The sequence below is a fragment of the Aquarana catesbeiana genome, linkage group LG01 (assembly GCF_042186555.1).
Source record: "Aquarana catesbeiana isolate 2022-GZ linkage group LG01, ASM4218655v1, whole genome shotgun sequence".
NCBI lineage: Eukaryota > Metazoa > Chordata > Amphibia > Anura > Ranidae > Aquarana > Aquarana catesbeiana.
The window spans coordinates 396688356-396707348 of NC_133324.1; the positions used below are offsets into that span (position 1 = coordinate 396688356).

The 18993-nt window shown below is 40.3% G+C and overlaps 1 protein-coding gene across 3 annotated transcripts in view; it reads left to right on the forward strand.

The window, feature by feature from the left end:
- Positions 1-18993, forward strand: part of APBA1 (amyloid beta precursor protein binding family A member 1) — a 235614-nt gene that overhangs the window by 168785 nt on the left and 47836 nt on the right. For 2 of the 3 annotated variants that reach the window (XM_073634619.1, XM_073634611.1), the window contains 4 exons: positions 2560-2658; positions 7848-7887; positions 14886-15031; positions 17988-18020. In XM_073634619.1, the coding sequence (XP_073490720.1) occupies positions 2560-2658; positions 7848-7887; positions 14886-15031; positions 17988-18020 (318 nt within the window). The remainder of the gene's footprint in view (positions 1-2559; positions 2659-7847; positions 7888-14885; positions 15032-17987; positions 18021-18993) is intronic. The other variant, XM_073634626.1, reaches the window with a different exon arrangement.

An 18993-nucleotide genomic window follows, 5' to 3' on the forward strand; every position in this document is an offset into this window, starting at 1 on the left:
ATCTGTCCCTGCATTTTTTTCTTGAAAATGTGTTTAATAAATAGCTGTGCAAATATTGTGCAACAAAAGAAAAAATTGCCACAGTTTTATTCTACAGGAACTTTCAGAATATATTATTTTGACGTTCTACGTAATTTTCTTGCACAAAAATGCTAGTTTTAACGTGTGTGTAAAAAAAAAAAAAATAAATAAATAAATAAAATAAAACAAAAAATGCCCCGGATCTGAAGTGGTTAAATAACCTATGAATATTATAAAATATAATAGTAAAACATACACCTGTTCTCCATTTTATGAAGAATACTTCTCTCTAGTTGTACGGAGAGCCTCCCCATGATGTGCAGTAAAATGAAAACCTTGTAGATTTGGTTGTCATCTTCTATCCTCACAGTTTTAACTAAAGCTTGTGATTAATCCATTTTACTATATTCCAGCTGCTAGATTATCATGAGTGTCAATTTGCTGCATATAAAAGTTATTTGCAAGCCCAACTCTGGGCAAAATGTTTTTTCTCCCATGCAGTGGGGCTGTGCTGTACTGCATGGGTTAACTGCTCGCTTTTGTCTAGGGGTGAACACAGAGCCTATACTCACCCGATCCTTCAGTCCTCCGGAAAACGGCGCTCCCCCACGTACAGCAGTGGACTTTTTCCTGACGTCTTCATGTCCAGAGCTGGTCTATGGGCATGATGACGTCAGGAACAAACCACGCAGAAGACTGTGGGGAGGCAAGAGCAGAAGGAACCGTTTTTTTGCTGGGAGGATCGGAGGTTTAGGTTGGTATATCTCAGCTCTGAGAACCCCCTAAAAAACAAGCAGTTTTAACCCATGCAGTACAGGCACAGCCCCACTGCATGGGAACAAAAATAATTTGCCTGGACTTCTGCTTTAAATATCATCATATATTTTATTTTTGTCATAGCACAATTTTTAACTCCTACACATTTCTTACAATCATTTTGACAAATTTCATGTTAACGTTTTCATATTTCTACAATCCAGCTTTCGAGTTTTAGTAATATGATATCAAATGGCCAGTATGCAAAGGCAGTAGCATTATTGGTAGTAGTGTTAATTAATGCACAATATCAAGCCCTTTTTGTTATCTAAGAAAAAGCAAACCCTTGGCATTTTGATTTAACCTCAATCCCATTCTTTATTCAATCTTTATGTAGAAATTCAGGCTGCAGGCAGACAGCCGATTGGGATTTTGCTTTTGGTGTCTATACAGTGATTTTAAGGCAAGTAATGTAGCAGTACAGGCTATAGAGGGAAAATGCAAATAATACATGCTATCCTTCTTGCACAGATCACATTAAAGTGCACAAACTGATGGGAGCTTACCTTTTTTAAAGTTAAAAAAATATATATTTTTTTATACTGTATAGCCTGTCTGATGGCTTCCAGACTTGCAGTAGCACTGCATTTGATGTATCTCAATAGGAGACAGATATTGCAAAATAAATTCTGGGATCCATCCAACATACTGCAACCCTAAGGATCCCAAATAAGCATTTAAAATAAAGTCAGATTTCAGAATCTCATTAAGGAGCACTTGAAATTTAATCTTTTTTTCTGCCTTGCAAGATTGCGTGATTATAATGCAGTATGGATAAGAAAAAATACCAGATAACAAATACCCATATCAACTAGTTTCTTTTTTGAGTAGAAATCGTGTTTTGCTTCTGCTGCTGCTGTTGTTTTTCTTTAAATGATCCCTGCAGCACCCCCAGGGTATTGATACTTCCTTATAGTGCTTAAAAGTGACACTAAACCTTCGTTTTTTTTTTTTTCTTTTTTAAATAACAAACATGTCATACTTACCTCCGCTGTGCAGTTAGTTTTGTACAGTGTGGCCCTGAACCTCGTCTTCCGGGGTCTCCCGGCAGCGCTCACGGCTCCTCCTTGCATTGGTAAAAACCCCTGGGAGAAGCGCTCTCCCAGGGGGTTACCTTGCGGGCGTGCTCCCGAGTCCAGCATTTGCTTCTATAGACACAGAATGCCAGACTCGGCCCCGGCGCCCGCGTCATTGGATTTAATTGAAAGCAGCGAGAGCCAATGGCTGCGCTGCTATCAATCTATCCAAGCAAGTGCCGAGAACCCCGTGCAGAGGAAGACCGCGTCTCCGCCGAGGGATTGAAGGGCTCAGGTGAGTAAAACGTGGGGTCTGGGGGGGCGGTCAGTGTCAGAAGTTTTTTCACCTTAATGCATAGGATGCATTAAGGTGAAAAAACACAAGGGTTTACAACCCTTTTAAAGTTGGCCCACCCCCAAAAAACACATTACTATAGGCGGGGGGGGATTTATTCTTGACCAAGCTATTTCTGCTGCGTTGGAGAACAAGACCTAACTGTTTAGCAGGGTGCCTAGATCCTGGGATTGGCTGGACCTATTTTATACTTTTTTTTTTTTTTTTTTTATAAACCACTTACTGCATATGTATTTCAATGGGGTGCTTTATCTAGCTCAACTCAGCTTTAAATGTTCTTCCTTTTCTTAAAAATTTAAAAAATACTTTGATTTCATGTTAGTAATATTTTGCTTTCTCTGCTGTGTTTAGTCTCCATCACCTGACTCTTCTACGCAGGGAGCAGAATCTATAAACCGGCAACATCAACAGAATGCCTGTGATTCAGCAGAATCCGTCTCAAACAAAGAGGTAAGTCTTTTTTGTCGATATGGCTCATCATTGCCTCTTGTGAAAATACTTTTAAAAGAGAAGTATGGGATTTAAAAAAAATAAACGTTCATGCTCGCCTATGTGGGTGCAGCATTGATCAGATGCTGCATCTGTCCCCCCGCTGCCTCTACACCAAGAACTGAGCTATCAAATACCACCGATCGCTCAGTTCTCACTCTTCATTGAGCAGAGAGTAGTTACTGTCAGTCACCGGCTCTCTGCTCTGCCCCTCCAGTGCTCACTAGAGTGCTGTACTGTGGAGGGGACGGGAGCGGCTGGCTTTGTCTTCCAGCAGCACGCTGAGAGACTGAGCCAGCTGCCAGCCAGGTAGGCATGTGGGTGAATCACGACATTACTGTCGTGATCGCTGCAGGCCTAGGCTGGCTGAGAGAAGTCAGCCGATAGCGGAATTTAGCCGGCTATAGGCGAAATCTGGGTCACAGGAGTGCAGACATCTCATTTAACCCCCTTCCTGCTGCTGCTCTCCCATCGTTTAAAAACTCCTAGATGCCTGAAGGCGGGCATTCGGGTCATGTGACCACTGTGATTGGCTGTCACAGCAATCACATGATCGAAGCTCCCGAAGCTCTCAATGACCGTGCAGGGTACGCGCTCTCAGGATAGTTTTTGTGTTCACATAGGGGCGTATATATGCGGCCTCTCAGCGTTAAAGCCCACTCACTGAGAGGCTGCATATATGCGTGTGGCCGACGGGAAGGGATTAACAAAGTAATTTTTGGTATTTTGTCACTGTCTTTGAGTGTGCCTTGTGCGCCTTTTCTATATCAAGTAATAGCTCATTGCAAGTTATATATTACTGTATCTAATATAATTAATGGCAATTAGATATACGGTTTATCTGTTTGATGTTCTCACACTGTTTTACAGCTCATTCTGATTAGCTCTGTTCCTATGTTAATTATTTTGTTTCACATGAAGATTCATAATGTTCACCTAAAGAACTACTTTGTAACAATGGAAATGCAGCCTGTGTCACATCAAATGCAGCCTGTGTCACATCAAGTGCAGCCTGTGTCACATCAAGTGCAGCCTGTGTCACATCAAGTGCAGCCTGTGTCACATCAAGTGCAGCCTGTGTCACATCAAGTGCAGCCGGTGTCCCATGAAGTGCAGCCGGTGTCCCATGAAGTGCAGCCGGTGTCCCATGAAGTGCAGCCGGTGTCCCATCAAACCCATCCCCCCCACCTTCTTCTCCGCGGGAGCACAGCGGTACTTACCTTGCTGTGTTGTCCTCTCCTGTGGTGTCTCCTTCCACTGGCAGCGGCAATGGAGGAGTCTGCTCCTCATACTTCCGGTTTTCTCTCTCTCAGGTGCAGTGGGAGAGAGAAAACAGGAAGTGACATCTAACTTGGATGTCAATCAAACCGCCCGGCCGTAGTGATAGATACTACAAGCGCAGGGCTGAAGCTACTCGGAAAGCGCCGCAAGGCGTGACAAAAGTCCTCAAATGAAGCGCCGCGTCTGCAATCTCGTGATTGCATAGACGTGGCGCTTCCCATAAGTGCACTGTGTCCGGCGTCCGAACCCAGTGCACTTAAGGACCTTTTTTGTATTTTTTTTTTTTAAAAGGGCCAGCTTTAAAAAATGTTTTTTTATTTTATTTTTTTTGTGACTGCCTGGAGGGGTGGGTGGCGCCCATGCACCCCCTATGGACGCGCCGCCACTGGTCACCAGTATTGTCTGTCGTCTCTCCACAGCTGATCTTTTTTGCATTATACTTATACGTTGTTCCATGTTGTGTCTCTGTGACTTAGAAGCAGGGAGATCCTTGTACTTCAGATTCGCAGTGCCGTAGATGTTCTCCCCTTGCAGATATGCAGCTATACATCTGTAGGCACAGGAGCACCTGGTAGCAGTAACTAGGTTTTTTTCGCAATAAATTCACCGCAAATGTGTGCCAAAGGCACAGTTAACATGTTTTAATGTTCCCTAGAAGACCGCAAATCTGAACACCAGAGCATCAGAAGGATACAGGCATCAGGTTATCAGGGCCAGCTTGGCTTGACTTCTTTTTTTAAATAAAGAATCTAGAAAAAAAGTACACCTCATACACATTACAGAAAAACCATGTATGATAATTGTGCAAGTTAGAAGGCATCTGTTGGCTTACACAACTTAAAGTGGTTGTAAAGGATTGTTTTTTTTTTTTATTTAAAATAACAAGCATATCATACTTACCTCCACTGTGCAGCTTGTTTTGCACAGAGTGGCCCCGATTGTCCTCTCCTGGGGTCCCACTGCGGCGCTAGTGGCTCCTCTCTGCATCGATTGTCCATGTTGGAGAAGCGCTCTCCTTGGTGGACACCCATGCAGGCGCACTCCCGAGTCCCACATCTGTGTCCATTCACACAGAATGCAGGAATCGGTCCCGCCCCCCAGCGCTGCATCATTGGATTTGATTGACAGCAGCTGGAGCCAATGGCTGCACTGCTATCAATCTATCCAATTGGGACACGAGACACCAGCTACAGATGGTGTGCTCGTTCCCGGACAGAGGATGACAGCTTCCAGGTAAGTTGGGGGGGGGGGGCTGCAGCACTAAAAAAGGTTTTTCACCTTAATGCATAGAATGCATTAAGGTGGAAAACCATGAGGGTTACAACCCCTTTAATGTAATCTGAGATTCCACATATATTTTAAAGTACAAATAGAGAAACAATGATATATTTCCAGTGTTTAGGTGTCTGCAGGTTTTTATTTGAGAAATAAGATAACCCATAGCTGGGAAGAAACCCCAGCGTAGCAGAAATTGTCTTGGCTTTTTAAATGCTCTATTTCACCCACACATTTTTGTTCCCTTCTGAGTTCGATTGGTGGTGATTGGAAACAAAAAGTTTTTATTCTTTAGCATACATTGAAAAATGAAGTTGAATATTTGGTTTATTCTCTCTCTCTCTCTTTTTTTTTTTTTTTTTTTTAATGGATATATGTATACAGTAAGTCCCCTACTTACGAACGAGTTATGTTCCGGGAGCTCATTAGTAAGTCCAACAAAGATCAGCGCCTGCATACAGCTGTGAGTGCTGATCAGTGTGTTCTGATGAGGGGGGTCCCCTTGTCAGAACACAATAGCACAGCTGGGGAGATCGCTGAACCAACATTGCTTGTGTTAGGACAACGATTTGTCAGGTTTTTTTTTCATTCTGGATTGAATGAAAAAAACCTGTGCAAATACATCTATGAAAGTTCGTAACTCGAAGGTTTGTATGTAGGGAACATACTGTAGTTTCTTTTTTACACTCTAAACTGTAAATTTTTTAATGTATACAGTATACAGTACTTGTTGATTGCTTAATTAAAAAGTAGTCATTTTCCACATTGCATATTATGACATGATGTATCTATGAGGGTACAGAACATTGATCAAAATTTTTTAATGTCAGCAGTCATAATCTACCATTTTCGTGTCCAAACAAGCATGGCCCATGACACAGCACCTTTCCCCCTATATGGTGATCAACTGTTTTATGAACCACTGACAAGCTTTATATTCAAAAAATGCATTATTTACATATTTGTTGTTGAAATAAGCAACATTTTATACAAATGGTAAGGTTTTTGTACTGACAGGGTTGGTCCTAACAAATCAAAGGCTGGACCTTAAAGCCTCGTACACACGATCGGATTGTTGGCCAACAAAGCGTCAGACTTTTGTCCGAAGGGCGTGTGCCGTGAACTTGTCTTGCATACAAACGGTACACAGTTGTTGGCCAACAAACACGAACGTAGTGACGTTCTACGAGGAATTTTAGCTCTTGAGCACCACCCTTTGGTCACCTTCTGCTAATGTCGTGTTTGGTGAGCATTGATTCTGAGCAAGCGTGTTTGTACTTTCAACTTTTGTGTGACGGACTTGTGTACAGATGATCGGAAAATCTGACAGTGAGTATGTTAGTAGTAAATCTGACCCTTAGCACGCTCCTTCAGACAACTGTTGTCCATCTTTCCGCCAACAAATGTTGGATGGCAGGCTAGTAAATTTTCGGCAGACAATGGACTGTTGTCAGATTTTCATATCGTGTGTACACAAGTCCGTCACACAAAAGTACAAAGTACAAAGTACAAACACGCATGCTCGGAATCATCTCCTGCTGACGTCAGCAGCAGTGTTCGGGCCCTGCCTGCTGGAACTGTCAGCCGGGTGGATGAGAGGAGAGAGGAGGCACCTGAGCACCAGGAGCTGATGTGTTATCGGTACAGATAAGCATATTTATTATATAACACAGGCACAGGGGAACTTATTATAATGTTACAGAGGGGATAGCAGCATTTTATAGAGGTGGATTAACAACCACTTGATGTTTCATCAAGATACACATTCAAAGGGATCTCCAATCCATACAAGATATGTTTAGTAACATGCAGTAACCAACATGGACTAGTTTACCAATAAGGCAAACATTTTGGCGTATTCCCACTGAATGACTGAACATTTTGAGAATTTGCATATTATGCTTTTTTTGGTCATCATTGATTTTAAGATTTTCTTTTTAAGGTGGAGTGCAGCAGTACCTCCAGTGACTATTCAGAAGTTATTTTTCATTGTTTTGATTTTTCTAAATGAATGAAAAGAAAACTGGGATTGGTTGCTGTTGACCATGTTCTTCCCATAGCTCATGCCCTACTTACAAACTGTTAATATTTGCAGGTGTAACAAGCACTGAAATATGATTAAATATGAAAGCTAGCTTGTCCGGCTTCATGTTATACTGTGTTTGTACCTTCTATTTAGCCAGCTGGTTTGTTTTCCTCCTAACACCATAGGCATGAAATTGCACATTGGAGATGTGAATATTTTACCATAATTTCAGTTTCAGCCCCTGGAATCACAGAAATCGGATGACAGTCTCCTAAGCTGTGCCTTCAAGAGGTAGCATGCAGTTTGCAAGCATTACAAAATATCTATGCCAGGAGTCTGCAAATTCAACTCTGAACTACTTAATTATCTAAACATGCTAATAAAAGGAGCCTGAAAAAGTCCCTAAATAACTAATTGTTTGAAAACAATCTAATTTGTCTTCACTAGTGGCTGTCAAACTGCATTTCGCTGTTTTGTGTGTGATTTGTGCATGAAACAGATTCTTCTATTTCCCTGCATGTGTTTTTTTCTACTCTGTTTAAATCAACTCTATTTGTCTTGATTACAGTCAAGGAAGAGCCTGGCTTCTTTCCCAACCTACGTAGAAGGTAAGAATGAGAAGTTGTACATTTGGTAATTCAAAATGTCACTTGGTTAAGTTGTGCTAATTGCAAAGATAAAATTGTTCTGCGGCTGATACTAGCCTTTAGTGTGCTGAGATGGGTACTTGTCAAAAGTCAAATAATCGGGCTGATGGCAGGGTTTGAGTCTTTTTCTCATCCTAGTAAATATGCTTTAATTGTTGCCAGGATCCAGGATCCTACTTCGCTGCCTGGAACCACGCATTTGTCTAAGGCTCGCCAGTTCCTATATGTCTTGCAGGACAATTTCATGGGTCAGATGGGAGATGCACCAACTAGAAATAAACTTTACTAGATCTACTGATTACCAACAATACAGACCTGATCACGGATGCGGAAATACAGGGCAATTTAGGAAACAGCGATCACAGGTCAATTGGCTTCAGTATAAATCACACAAATAAGAAACATAAGAGGAGCAATACAAAGACACTGAATTTCAAAAGAACCAACTTCCCTAAACTACGAATCTTGCTAGAAGGCATACATTGGGATAAAATATTAGGAACAAAGAACACGGAGGAGAGATGGGTTCGCTTTAGGAGCATATTAAATAAGGACAGTAGCCAGTGGGTAATACATTTAAAAGAGCAAACAAAAGTCCTGGATGGGTTAACTCCAATGTAAAAATGCATATAAAAGCAAAGGGAAGGCCTTCAAAAATTACTAGGTTGAGGGATCGTCATCAGCTTTCAGACTTTTTAAAGAATGCAACAAGAAATGTAAGGGTGCAAGTAGGGCGGCTAAGATAGAACACGAAAGACACATAGTGGAGGAGAGAAAAAAAAATCCCAAGAATTTCTTTAAGTATGTAAACAGTAAGGGAGGACAGACCATATTAGCCCCATAAAGAATGAGGAAGGACATCTGGTTACAAAGGATGAGGAGATGGAGAAGGTATTGAATTTATTCTTCTCCTCAGTCTTCACAAGGGAATCGGGGGGCTTTAGTAACCAAAACTGTAGTGCTTATCCTCATGACACGTCACAGGAAGCACCCTATTGGCTAATAGAGGACAGAATTAGAATTAGACTTGGGAAATGTAACATTAATAAGTCACCGGGACCAGGTGGTTTGCACCCGAGGGTACTTGGGGAACTCAGTCAAGTAATTGTCAGGCCATTGTTCCTAATTTTTACTGACAGTCTACTGACTGGAATGGTACCAGCGAATTGGAGAAAAGCCAATGTAGCACCAATATTTAAAAAGGGCCCAAAATACATCCCTGGGAATTACAGACCAGTTAGCCTAATGTCAATAGTATGCAAGCTCTTGGAGGGGATGATAAGGGACTGTATACAAGATTTTAGTAAAATGGTATCATCAGCAGTAATCAGCATGGATTCATGAAGAATTGTTCTTGCCAAACCAGTCTATTAACCAGTCTATTAACCTTCTACGAGGAAGTGTGTTGCCATCTAGATAAAGGAAGGCCCATAGACGTGGTGTATCTGGACTTTGCAAAACCATTTGACACAGTTCCCCATAAACGTTTACTGTACAAAATAAGGCCCGTTGGCATGGACCATAGTAGTATATAGATTTAAACCTGGCTACAAGGGCGAGTTCAGAGTGTGGTGATAAATGGGGAATGGTCAGGAGTAGGCAGTGGGGTCCCACAGGATTCTGTGCTGGGACCAATCCTATTTAATTTATTCATAAACGACCTGGAGGATTTGATGTGGAATGTGAAAACCTTGCAAGAAGATCTGAACAAATTAATGGGGTGGGCAACTATATGGCAACTGAGGTTTAATGTAGAAAAATGTAAAATAATGCATTTGGATGGCAAAAATATGAAGGCAATCTATACACTGGGGGGAGAACTTCTGGGGGAATCTAGGATGGAAAAGGACCTGGGGGTCCTAGTAGATGATAGGCTCAGCAATGGCATGCAATGCCAAGCTGCTGCTAACAAAGCAAACAGAATATTGGCATGCATTAAAAAAGGGATTAACTCCAGGGATAAAGCGATAATTCCCCCACTCTACAAGACTCTGGTCCAGCCACACCTAGAGTATGCTGTCCAGTTCTGGGCACCAGTCCTTAGGAAGGATGTACTGGAAATGGAGCAAGTACAAAGAAGGGCAACAAAGCTAATAAAGGGTCTGGAGGATATTAGTTATGAAGAAAGGTTGCGAGCACTGAACTTATTCTCTCTGGAGAAGAGATGCTTGAGAGGGGATATGATTTCAATAGGAAAAACAGAGAGCTCCTCATAGGGTAAAAATCCTTCGGTTTATTGAGAAAGATCATATTTACAATCTTAAAAACAACTGTCATAGTGACAGGACCAATGCCACTATGTCAATCATCGGCCCATATAGTCTGTGGAGACGTGGTGCTGGTTCACACGCTGGGAACACATGCTGTATGCGGAACCAACACCACGTCTCCACCGCCTATATGGGCCGATGCTTGAAATAGTGGTGTTTGTCCTGTCTCTATGACAGTTGTTTTTTAGATTGTAAAATTTGATTTCTATCAATAAACCAAAGGATTTTTACCCTATGAGGAGCTCCCTCTGTTTTTCCTTCACCACGGGTTGTATAATGTCCACTCCTGGAGCCCCGGAGCCATTGCCAGAGGATATCTATCCCAGAGGAGACACCGGAAGAAACCAGAGTCCATGGTATTGGATTTGGTTCCAAAAAAGGCCTACAGGCACAGTTGACTCTGTTTGCTATAAGGCAAGAGAGTCCAACCCATCGGGTGAGTCTCGAATTTTACACTACCCCCATGAGGTGGATCACCACATCATTGGGACTTGGAGCACTATAGCACTTTCTGGCACAAAGAAAAGGACTATTTGCACTATACCACTATATGCACTTTAAGATATGTTGTACTACTTTCACTTTATTATCTATTAATTTATCTTTCCACAACATAAATAATTATTGTTTATTAACATACGCACTTTAAGTTATGATGTAATATTGTCACTGTATTTGTTTAATTTAATTGGCTCATAACCATTAAGTTGGTATAAGAATCAACGCCTTTGATATTTAGTTATCAAGTTCTACCTTAAGTTCCCAGGTTATTAATTACAGAGTAAACACTAAGAAGGAGCAAGCACTGTCAATCTACATCCATTTACTTTGCCCCACCTTATGGGGATAATTTTGGAAAGCAGCGGCCCATAGGCGATTTCAATTCTAAGGCACGAGTGTCTCATCATACATATATCATCAGCATATAGCTTTATCATCAAAGCAAAAATCATGGGTGACAAGGGGAAACCCTGTGGAGTGCCTCTCTGGACCATAAAGAGGAAAGAAACCATGTTTTCCAGCTTGATAGAAGCAAGGGTGTTCATATAGGATATCTATCCACTTTAACTCCTTGGTGCCGAGTGCACGCAAATATGCAATCTCTCGGCGGCCGCGCCTTGCACTGAGTGAACACATATTTGCGCGCAATAGTGCCAATAGAGCCGTGCCTAGAGCGCACTCCCAGCACAGTTACCGGTGGCTAACTGAAAGCTCCCATTTGCATCTTGCTTTCTGATCATGTGACCACCGTGACAGCCAATCACAGTGGTCACATGGCGATAACCCCCGCCTCCCGGCATTCTAAACCTCATAATCTTAGTATGCGCTTGCTCTAAGGCAGTGGTTCTCAACCTTTAACCTTTCTAGTGCCATGACCCCTTGATAAAATTTCCCAACTTGTTTGGACCCATAACAGTAAAATTATTTTCGTAGCGTGGGTTGTCAGCACCCAAGGTAAGACAAGTAATTTGCGCCCCTAGCCCACGGACATTTAGCGCTCCCTGAGTCCTTTCCACTCATACAGTATTAAAACCCCTCATGGTACATTTTAGGATGTACCACTCTTTCTCTTTGTTCTCCTTTCTTTCCCTTTTATCTCTCTCTCTATCCTAATTTCTTGTTTTTTTTTTTCCCCTTCCCTCTCTCTAGCCATCTGTCTTGTTCTTTACTCTCCCTTTTTCTTTGTTCCTCCCCCTCTTTTCCTCTCCCTTCCATGTATTCTCTATTTTTATTCCTTCTCTTACTCCTTGGTGGTGGGATGAGTGGCAGTGCTGGCGGGAAGTTGGGATCAGTGGCAGTGCTGAGGGAAGTTCTGATCAGCCAACTTAGGTGCTCTTGATCAAGGTCATCTGCTGATCTGAGAACTGTAGTGGGGACTTTTAATGGCAACTATAGTCACAGGTAGTGTTACTCACTGTGTCTCCGACTTTGTGGTGTCTCGTAGCAGTGACACCTATGCCAAAATCAGGAGATAGGGTCTCTTCCAGCCCCTCCCACTTCACATTCCTCACCAGTCAGCTGACCTCTAGTCTCTGCCCCCCAGTCATGCCATGAACTGAATGAGCGGATGCGAAGAGGCTGAGTGGGCAGCTGCAGGCTCCAGGAACAGCCCTGCTGGGCGGCCACAAAAAGGCTGGGAGAGCAGCGCTGGCTTCAGGAACAGCCCAGGATTCAGTGACCCCTGGCAAATCATCATTTGACCCCCAGGTTGAGAACCATTGTTCTAAGGGGTTAAGAAAGACGGCCCAAACCCCTTACACTCCAGTACAAGCACGCTTGTAGGTCCAATCCACTGAGTAAAAGGCCTTTTCAATATCGAGGACCACCAGCACACGCCTGCCCACATTAGAATGCGATGCCTGAATGTTAGCAAAGAGCGATCTGTGGATTTCTGCTGGATAAAACCCATTTGATCAGTATCCAGGAGCACCTAAGCTATACTTTATGACTTTTGAAAACTTTCTAATAAAAATACTTTCAAATTAAATTTGTAATTTAAATGATTCATCACAGTGACCACACAAAGTGTGCTAAAATGGACACAGTTAGCATTAAAAACGTGATAGAGGTTAATACTTCTCTACTTAAAGCAAAAACTAAGTTGAGCTCCAAAACTAAATTCTGTCTTAATTTCAGTGTTCAATTATTCTACTAAATATACTTAATTTTTTAATGTAATTTTATGATTTAAACTAGAATAATTGCGCAGTGTCTCTGTGGATCAGCTTTTTCACCCTCTGAAGACAATTTCAATGTGATCTTATAATCAAAGGCAGAAGCGTATGGGGTATGGCTACCAACCTCCTAATAAGCTCCTTTGAGGCTAGAAGAACAGAAAGTGCCTCGTCACGTGTGAACATGGGAAGTGCTCTGCTGCTTCTAATCAGGAATTATATACTTCTTTTTTTTTTTTACCTATTGCTATGTCCTATTATCAACTACACTAATGAATCCCTGTTAGATTGGCAAACTTTAAAGAATAGGCTTGTAGTCTAAGCTTTCACTGTGTACAAAAAATTTCCCTCAAAAATTAATATCGGGACCCTCAAGTGTTTTGTTGCTGTTACCCACCTCTTAGTTTGATTGCTTTTAGACACTAACAGTCTACTAATACTTGTTATAGCCATTTGTGTTTGGGGGGGGGGGGTGGCAATAAAAGTCCACCTGCCGGTCACCTTGGACAAGCTGCTTTAAATAACTATAGCCCAGTTTCAGGATACTTAAGCCTATGCAATATATACTGTATAATGAAGTACAATTATAGAGGTACCTGTTCTCAGGCTGAAGAAGCTATCGTCATACACATAAGGGTCTATTTATTAAGCATTCATTGTACAAATATCTCAAACATTCTCACAACAATAACAAATACAGTCAAAACCTTGAAGTGTGAGCATAATTCGTTATGGAAACATGCTTGTAATCCAAAGCACTCGTATATCAAGGTGAATTTCCCCATGAGAAATAATGGAAACTCAGATGATTCGTTCCACAACCATTTTATTCATAAGTCCTTCAGTTTATAGTCCATATAAAAAGATTATAGCAATGTGTATCTATAAAATGTCCATCCACAAATGACAGCCTCCACAAGGGGATTAGAAGCAAAATCCAGCAGGAATTACAGATTAATAAAGAAAAGAGAGAGGCGCCTCTAAGTGTAGCAATATTGTTACATTTAATAATGGTACAATATTTAGCAACTCACATGGTTGATGATTAAAAGAGGCACATCTAAGTATGCAGGGATCTGGGGTTAATCTGTCCACATAGACCATCCTCCACACCGCCGGCTCTCATCACTGTCAGGCTGCAATCGTGACAGGGAAGACTACCCTGCAGGAGAGAAATCTGAAAGTGAGACTTGAAACACTCGTGGAGCACAGAGTGGAAGGGATGCCATCAACGACAGCACGGAGGATGGTCTATGTTGACAGCTTTACCCCGGATGCCTGCATACTTAGATGTATCTGTTTTAATCATCAATCATGTGAGTTGCTAAATGTTGTACCTTCATTAAACGTAACCATATTGCTAGACTTAGAGGCGCCTCTCTTCTGTTTTCTACTCAGCTGTGACATGACGCTACTTGTATATCAAGACATCGCTCGTTCATCAAGTCAAAATTTATAAAAAAAAATTTGCATGTCTTGCAAAACACTCTCAGACCAAATTACTCTCAATCCAAGGTTTTACTGTAATTCACATTATTTGCTTTCCTGCAATCATTAGCTCCATCTAGTAGTCATAATGCTATATTTTTCCTATTGAGGTTTTTTAGGAAAACACCACATGGCCACTAGATGGAGCTGATGATCATACGAAATATACATATTGGGCAAATTACGGGATTTATTTGTGATGATTGTGTGAATGCTTAAAACATTCGCGCAGCAAATTGTTTAAAAATAAAAAATAAAAATTATCATGCCAAAATTGCATAAGGTATGGTGGTGAACCTTCCTTTTGTATTTTAGAAAATTTTGCAATTATTTCTGGTACTACTGTTTTTTTTCTAATATTTATGCTGCGAAAATGGGGTGTTTGGCTGATTTTCTTGTTCTAAAGCTCTGGTTAGATTTGTGATCTTCATCATATGTGAATTTTCTGTGATTAAATCATCAGCTATACTTCTCTATTAATTTTCCCATAAGAACTTTTAAACTGATATTTTATGTTTTCTCATAGTGCCAGGACCCTGTGATCCTGAAGACTTGATAGATGGAATTATTTTTGCCGCAAATTACCTCGGCTCCACACAGCTACTCTCTGACAAAACTCCCTCAAAAAATGTGCGCATGATGCAAGCACAAGAAGCTGTTAGTCGAATTAAGGTGAGCATATAATTCCACTATGTAAAATTTATATTAAGAAAAAGGGGAGAAAAAAAATATTCCGTCTGTCATTATAGCTAGCAAAGTCCTTGATTCATTGGGCAATGTATTTTAGAGAATAAATGCTAAGGTCGGCAATTGTAATGTGCAATAAAAAAAAAATCGTAATTTCTACAAAAATTATTTATAAACGTATTAGAGATGAGCCGAACACCCCCGGTTCAGTTCGTACCAGAACTAAACGAAGTCTATGGGACACGAACATGAAAAATCAAAAGTTCTCATTTTAAAGGCTTATATGCAATTTATTGCCATAAAAAGTGTTTGGGGACCCGGGTACTGCCTCAGGGGACATGTATCAATGCAAACATTTTTTTTAAAAACATGTTTCCAGGAGCAGTGATTTTAATAATTCTTGAAGTGAAACCAAAAAAATTAAATATTCCTTTAAATATCGTGCCGGGGGGGGTCCCCTTAGTGTGCCTGTAAAGTGGTGCATCAGTCTGATGTGTTTTACAGTCCCGCAGCAAAATGACATTTCTAAAGGAAAAAATTTAATCAAAACTTGCTCGTGGCTGTAATATATTGGCAGCTCCCGGTAATATAGATAAAAAGCAAGGAAAAAAACGGCGTGGGTCCCCCCCCCCGTCCATGCAAGGCCCTTTCGGGTCTAGTGTGGATTTTAAGGGGAACTCCATTCCAGAATAAAAAAAAAAAAATTGTTGTGGGGGGCCTCCCCCAAAATCCATACCAGACCCTTATCCGAAAATGCAGCCTCTAGATCCCGGCGCCCCTCCTCCCCATGTGAATGGGTATCGGGTACATTGTGTGTGTGTATGTGTGTGTCTATGTATGTATGTGTATATATATATATATATATATATATATATATATATATATATATATATATATATATATAATATATTTATATATTAAACTGCCTGCACGCCACTAACTAACCTCCCTCTAGCTAACGTTCTGTCAATCATTACACTATATACGCCCGCCATGTAAGCAGCCTTATATAGTGTGGGGCGTGGACTTAGCCCCCTGAGACATGATTGGCTAAAGGCACCCTGCCTTTAGCCAATCATGACTCTCACAGCAGAATGCGCTGTGATTGACCAAAGCATGCAGGTCAAGGTGCATGCTTTGGACAATCATCAGACATCAATGCACTGCGATCTACAGTGCATTATGGGGCGTTCCGCGGCGCTCAGATTTCACGCGAACGCCCGATAATGTTCGGTATTCGCCGAACATCAGACTCATCCCTACTTATTATATACATTTGCAGTTCTATGGGGGCTTCCACATTGACTAATATATTAAAAAGCCCCACACTGAGTCTCATTATGATGATTGGAGGTAGCACTACACCAATCAACTGCCCTTTGTCTTACAAAGCTTGAAAGCTGAAGTATTATTGCTTGGGGTCCTTTCACATGGGCACGGAACTATTTTTAATCCATCTGTTGAAGGATGAAAAACAGACAGCATGCATTCCTATGGGCAAATGGATGTAAACGGATCATCCGTTTACCGTTTGCCTGTTTTTCATCCAATGGACAGACAGAACACCAGTGTGAAAAGGCACTTAGGCTTTTGATACTCAGATTTTTTTTTTTACTCCCTTTACTAGTTTAGTGGAAGGTGTTTTCCACTGTAAACGGAATATATTGTAAAACACATTATTATATTCATTTGTATTTTTTCCTTTTTTGTACTCTGCAGCCCTGTTTTTAACATACTTTATATGGGCATCCTAATCACTTTGGAATTCATCTGAGATCTCTGTTGCTTTCGTCAATGAATGCAACACTGTGCATGGAGTTTGGTGTTCAGGACTCAATGAGAACTGAACACCAGAGGACTGAGAATAATCAATAGCATTAAATTGAATTTATTTAAAGTATACCCCAACCAAATGGCATAGGAATAGAGAATTAGAGAGAATTGTGGTCTTTGGTATTACCTCAATGTCCTTATTGTTGAGATCTATTTGTGTCATGCTAAATACTCATATTTAATGGCGCCCATTACCTTCTGCTTTCCAAACATTTACCAGGGAGTTATACAAAGCCTAAAAAAGGGTTTAAAGCTTTGCATCTTTAATAACTAAGTTAGCAAATAAAGGGTATCACTTTAATTCCAAACTTCCTGCTTCAATTGATGGCTAATACAGAGCAATACTCTACTACTGCTAAATATTTACTATGCTTGGTTTGGGAAATCTTGCATTAGATAATTAATGCAAGAAACACAAGGATCTATGTTTTTTCTGGGTCGCAGAAAAAAAGAGGCATATACTACTAGCACATCAGCCTCATCTCATCTTTCTCATGGACAAATATAAGTTAAATTCAAGACATTAAATTCAATATACATTTACAACTGGAAGCTTTTGAAATCCATTGACTTTCATTTATTACATTTTAGAGGTGTAGGGTAACCTACAACTTGCACTAACCCATGATAACCAATAAGAATTCATCTGTCTCTACTCTGATAACATTAAGCTAAAATCTGATTGGTTGTTATGGATTACTGTACTTTTCATAAAAATGATGGATATTACCCTAATCTTAGAATGCACTAAAACGTAGGAATGAAGGGTTACATTCCCTACATCTTCATTTGTGCAATGCTGTATCCATATTTAAATATCAGTTATCTCCATTGCTGTTACTTTTATGTTTCACCCAGGGCAGTTTTTGTTTGAGACGGTTAAAAAAAAAAAATCCTTGTTTCCTAATTGCTAATTTGATGTAACTTGCTGGAAAGTCTACAGTTGTGATGCACAGCATTGACCAGAACTGGAAAACAAAAACGTTTCGATCTGCTCGGTCATATACACCCTTGATTTCTCCAAGCCCACTATATCCCCATTTAGAATTATCATCTGTAATCTATTCGCTAACCATATTCCTGTCTCTGTTTATTTCATGCTAAGCAGATGGCCCAGAAATTAGCCAAAAGCAGGAAGAAGGTGCAGTACTATCTCATCAGTTTGATGTTATGCTTGTTTACATTTTGTTTTTGCATTTTGTTTTTTTCTTCATTTTTGTTTGTAACTACCATAGTTTTCTCATGTTTCACAATTTGCGTTTTTTCTTTCCAAATAGCCATTTCTCCTCTTTTTGTCACTGGTCATCTATTCATTTCATCAGTCTTATGATAATTTATATACAGTTGGGTGAAAGATGACCATCAGAAATTGGTGGTAATCGTAGAGGCTTGTTAATTTTGTTACATATATTCAGGCCTGTGTTTATTGTACTTGGCAAATGCCATAGCTGCAACCAAGCATAAAAATGAAATTTAAGCATAACTTGACAAAAAGATGTTGGAAATACATGTTTCATTTTCTATTTAATTTGATGTTACTTTTGCATTTTACTTACTAGTTCTGTTCATGTGTGCTGATTGTGCTTGTATTATTGTGCTTTTGTATAGAAGAAAAGTTGTCCATCAGAACAGTGCTGAAACCAATATATATATATATATATATATATATATATATATATATATATATATATATTTTATTCTTTGTATTAACTCTATCACTTTACAGAAGGTCTTGCAGTAAAATGCAAATCCCACATATACTTAGAGGGTCTCAGTAAAATCATGTAGTCTCAAAATGTACCTGTAGAGAAAAGTGTTAGATTTAGGCCTCATTAATGCAGGTGTACCAATCTGTACATCTGTGTGAAAGAGGCCTAAATCACATTTTTTCTCTCTAGGTATATTTTGGACTACTAACATTAGGTGCTTTTTAACCTTGGAAGTAGGGGGCCCAGATTTTATATGCAGGTCTTGCATTGTACTGCAAGCTTTGCTTTAAAATAGATTCACCCTGTATTCATATTATATGAAATGATTCCACTTGTCCTCCTCTGTGTCCTGAAAGAAGATTATAAAGGACCTATCCTCCTAGCTGCTGTCATTATTTATTTATT